Source organism: Tetrao urogallus (assembly GCF_951394365.1).
Source record: "Tetrao urogallus genome assembly, chromosome: 7".
Classification (NCBI taxonomy): Eukaryota; Metazoa; Chordata; class Aves; order Galliformes; family Phasianidae; genus Tetrao; species Tetrao urogallus.
In genome coordinates, this window is record NC_136820.1 from 21,175,978 (window position 1) to 21,180,549 (window position 4,572).

Consider the following 4,572-nt stretch of genomic DNA (forward strand, 5'->3'; position numbering starts at 1 on the left):
TTGGTCTCCACAAACATTCAGCAAGTGTTGATGAATGTCAGTAGGTGCCATTCTGTCTGCATGGAGGGATTCAATGGCACACCTTTGCTTCATCCTCACTGCGATGTCAGATGCCATTCTGTCAGACTGTCCCTCTGCTGCCATCTGTCACACGGCAACATGTAATGGGATACTGATGGGAAGGTTCAACCTCTGCTGCCATACCACCAACATCCACCTTTGACGTAGCGGACTGACACAATGAAATAGGAGGCATTACATTTGGAGCAGCCTTCATAGAGAGCTGATTTAATTATACAGATTAAATTATTTAAAGGGGTTATTTTGATAATTCCGGGCATTAGACGCTGGATACGGTGTAGCTCTTCAGTCCTATTTAAAGTTCAGACAGGTTGTTGTTTTTTTTTCCCAGTGAGCTTTTATTTGTTTAAAAAATATAAATAGATAAAAAATACAATCTCTCAAATATTTTAAAAGCATAAGTTATACAACAGTCTGGCTTCTGGACATTTTCCTTGGCGTTGAATACGTAATAAATAAGTTGATATTCTGAATAGTACCATAAGAAATGAAACAGGTGTTTTGCTTAAGTTATTTCTAAATATTGAAAATATTTCATATAAATAGAAAACATTAGAAAAGAATAAATATTTTAAATACAATAAATAGGTTCCTAGAAGGAAATGAGAATGTCTATAAATGCAAACCATTGTTACTATCTGGTTCCTGAAATGGAACAACACTGCCATCTGCCACGTGACAGATCGGTAACAGAGGACTGTGCCCGAACTAAAACATTCAGGCACTGAAACTCCTGGTGTTTTTCAAATAGCGAACGGCCCTCACGGTCTTCTCCATAAACGAAGTAAAGTCTCGGAGGATGAGGTGCGTGGTGATTTTCTCTATCCAGGCCTTATCCGACTTCAGCTTGGCGAGGAGGGATTTCTGGGTGGCTGAGTCTGGGATGATCACTTCGTCGGGATTTATCACCTGTGGGAAACAGAACGTTGAGTCAGACCGTAGGTATGAATGTGTTCCACCCGGCTTTGTAGCCCTCCTCTCCGTACAGCTGCCGGCAGCCCCACCTCTGCGCTGGGTTTTGAGGTACTCCTATCCCTGCTCTTCCGGAATTCCAACTAACGCTTGTTGGGGTGGCCCGGCCCAAAGTGCCCGCAGTGTCTGCTGCCCTGTGCTGGCTGGGGACGTGGGATGTGGCTTGGTCTAAATCATACTGGCTGCTGCATCCTCGCTCACAAGTGTGTTAGGTATCCAAACAGGGAGCTTGCTAATGGATGGACTGGAGCACAGGTAGCAGATTGCCTCCACCTGCCATCCCCATCTCAAACAGCCTTACACGGACTGCTTTCATAAAGAAGTTTCCACCCTGCAAGCCATAGCTCCTGACTTTCTCAAAATCTCAGCAGTCCCTACAAGCACAGAGCTCCGTGCACCCGCTCTGTTTTGTGCCACCTGCTCTGATGCCTCAGCCCTCGTCATTCCACAGAAGGCCAGTCTCACCCAGCCCTTGAACAAACTTTCTACAAACAATATATCAAGTTTGAAGCCGGTAGTTGCCTTAAGCCAGGACTATTATTCTTAGCAAATACAGTGTGAAAGAAAGAAGTCCAGCTCCCTTTCACTTAAAGAATGAAGAACACAAAAAAGTGTGGTAGGAAAGGCACACAATGTCCTCCTCAAGTGCTGAAAACACCTGGCAGGAAATCACAGCCAGAGAGCTCTGCAGTTCTTGGTTCCCCTTCACCTGGGCAACCCTCACTCACCCACAGTTTCACTGCTGACAAAGTAGGAAGGGTTATAGGAAGGGAAGGGTTATGGGCGTGATTGAGTGCTGCAGGAATGAAGCCAGTTTTGAAGTATGATCTTTTAAAGCACTCCAAAGCACAGAAAACAGCAGTCAGAAGTGGATATCATTCCATTCACCAAACTGAAAGAAAATCAGCTGTTTGTATCTGCTGTTATTTCTGTGAGGTTTCGAAGTTACTGTACTTCACTGCGGTCCCAGCACTGAGGGGCTGGGACCAAACTGCAGCTCTGAGCAGAGTGCCTGAGCATATTGTTTTTAAAGGAGCCTGATGAGTTTGATTGTTGTCTGGAAGGTAGGAATGGAAACAGAAAATTGGAAGAAGAGTACAGAACACGAGCTTGTAAAACTTGAAAGTTAGTCATAAGGGAAAGCAGCACAGGCAGCCAGCACCTGCTGCTGATGGGATAAGTAACAGCGGGAAATGCTCAGCCTCGGGCATGTCCTGACTGCACATCACTGCACGTCCCAGCGGCCGCGGCAGTGCCCCGCACACCGACTCACCATCTGCCGGATCGTGGCCGCCAGGTGCTTTGTGCCGTAGCACAGCGATTCGACATTCTGCTTTTCGCTAGCAAAAGTTTCTTGAATGAATTCCAGGTAGGTCTGGAAGGCGAACAGGCCGCTAGAGAGCTTCCTCAGGCATTTCTCCTGTGGAGAGAGAAGTGAGAACATCAGCAGCAGTTCGGGGTGCCTGGCACGTTGCGCTGAATTCAGCGGAGCTCGGATTGGGCCGAAGGCGGCCCAAGGAAGGAGCGGAGCGGTTCCTTGCCTCGTTGAAGCCGGCGAGCAGGCAGCCGTCCTCCTCCGTCACCTTGGGCAGGTTGAGGTTGTTCCGGACGAGCATCTCCATGCTGTTCTCGCAGACGGAGAACTTCTCGCACATCTGCGGAGAGACACCGAGAGCTGCCGTCGCGTCCGAGCCCCGGGCGCAGCCCGCGGGTCTCCCGCCGCGGCCCCGTACCCACCTCGTCCTGAAGCCGGGCGGCGCGGCTGTGCAGCAGCCAGGCCAGCGACTCGCAGTCGGGCAGCGCCCGTCGCGCCCCCGCCTCCTCCTCCAGCCCGGCCTCCCCGGACGAGTCGGCGGCGGCGGGCAGCGGGGCGGTGGCGGCGGGCGGCAGCAGCAGCGGCAGCAGCAGCAGCAGCAGCGCGGCGGGGCCGGGACGGGGCGCTCTCCGGCGGCGGCTCCCGGCGCTCCTCGGCCGCTGTCCCGTCGCCTCGCAGCCCTCGGTGAAGTTCATGGTGCGGCTTCTCTGCTCGTCGGGGAGGCTGACGGATCGAATGAGCTCCGGGCATCCCTGAACGTGTATTTATCGAGGGGGCTTCGAGATTATTCATGGTCCGGGAAAATCCGGCATGAGAACACGGGGGTGTGTGCCCTGTGCTTGCGCTGGGTTTGACACAGCGCTCACTCGCCCCGTCCGAGAGCATTGGGATTGTGAAACGGGGCCGGGGCGGGAGGCGAGCCGGGCCAGGCAGAGGCATGAAGTCATTTTTCCTCCCCTTCCGTAACTCCTTGCGGGCCGCGCCGCCGCTCACCTGGCCTCGACCGGGGTTCGGGGCGGGGGATGGGCCCGGCAGCCACCCGCAGAGCCCCGTACCTGCACGCAGGCGTGGCCTGTCTTATGTTTTATTGTGTTTTATACGTCTTATACATCGATACCTGTTTTCACTACTTTTACTCATTATGCATCTTTATTCTCGTTTTTAAGAATTTCAGAAATTCTTTCTACTTGTGTTCTATTTTCGTTCGTTCTGTTTTGATTACTTGTAAACGTGAAACTGGATGCCCTGGGTTCAGCTGCTGCACATGCCCACGTTACACGTTGTCACACGCGCACCTTTCTGTGAACCACATCTGGGCACATCCCATCGCTCCGGTGTTTCCAACACACAGCGGTGGAGGAAGGTCAGCACCCAGGGCTCCCCGGGGCAGCAGGCGCAGGAAATGCCACGCAGTTATTTACCTGCTATCTGCAGCCTTATCTCCTTCGCCACACAGGGAGGGGTACTGGGAATTTTGGCATTTCGCTGAGGGATTCTTTGCCCAGAATGAGCGTGGCCATTCAGCTCAGGCATGTGCTACCATGGGCTGGGGCAAGCTGCTCAGGGCAAGCTGCTGGTCAGCTTTGGGAGTGTCAGCATCTGCTTTTGCCAAATAGAGAAAAACAGAGAAAGAACTGATCCCGGTTTTGGAATGGGGAGGGCATAACATGGGGCGCAGGGAGATGCTGACACAGGAATTGAGGTAGGAGACTCTCAGACTCTCAGACTCTGCTTTGTAAAGAAGCCAGATGTTGGCAGCTCCAGAACAGCCTGGGTAGAGCATCTTGGGAAAGAGGCAGAATACCAATAATCTAATGTCCCATTCTGCCCACAGCGCAAAGGCAGCTGCAGTAATTTTGCCCACTTGGGAGATATTAGCACTGAATTGCAAGCAACACAGTGACTTTCAGTAGCTGCCGTCAGCGTGTGCCTGCCTCCCTGAGCTATAGCAATTATATTCTGTTGTGTTCTCCCCAACCAGAGCTGTGGTATGAACCACAAGAATAAAGCACACAGCCAGCAGCATGTTTGGCCAACACCAAATTGATGGGTCCAGCTGCAAGGTGCCAAAGGGCAGGAGCAACCCAATGAGGTGAGTCCAGGTTTTGCCTTCTGATACCACCAGGAGCAAATGCAGCAGGAGGGGAGTTCCTGCCTCCTACTTTCTGTGTGTGATAGCACACAGAGAGCTCTTTCTTTCCGGT

General features: G+C 51.9%; 1 protein-coding gene across 1 annotated transcript; it reads right to left on the reverse strand.

The window, feature by feature from the left end:
- Nucleotides 1-798: 798 nt before the first annotated feature.
- Nucleotides 799-3,063, reverse strand: IL6 (interleukin 6; the record flags this gene model as incomplete). Its single annotated transcript, XM_079538307.1, has 4 exons — nucleotides 799-990; nucleotides 2,327-2,473; nucleotides 2,595-2,708; nucleotides 2,791-3,063. The coding sequence occupies 4 exons, from the start codon at nucleotides 3,061-3,063 to the stop codon at nucleotides 799-801; spliced, it is 726 nt and encodes a 241-aa protein (XP_079394433.1).
- Nucleotides 3,064-4,572: the final 1,509 nt, after the last annotated feature.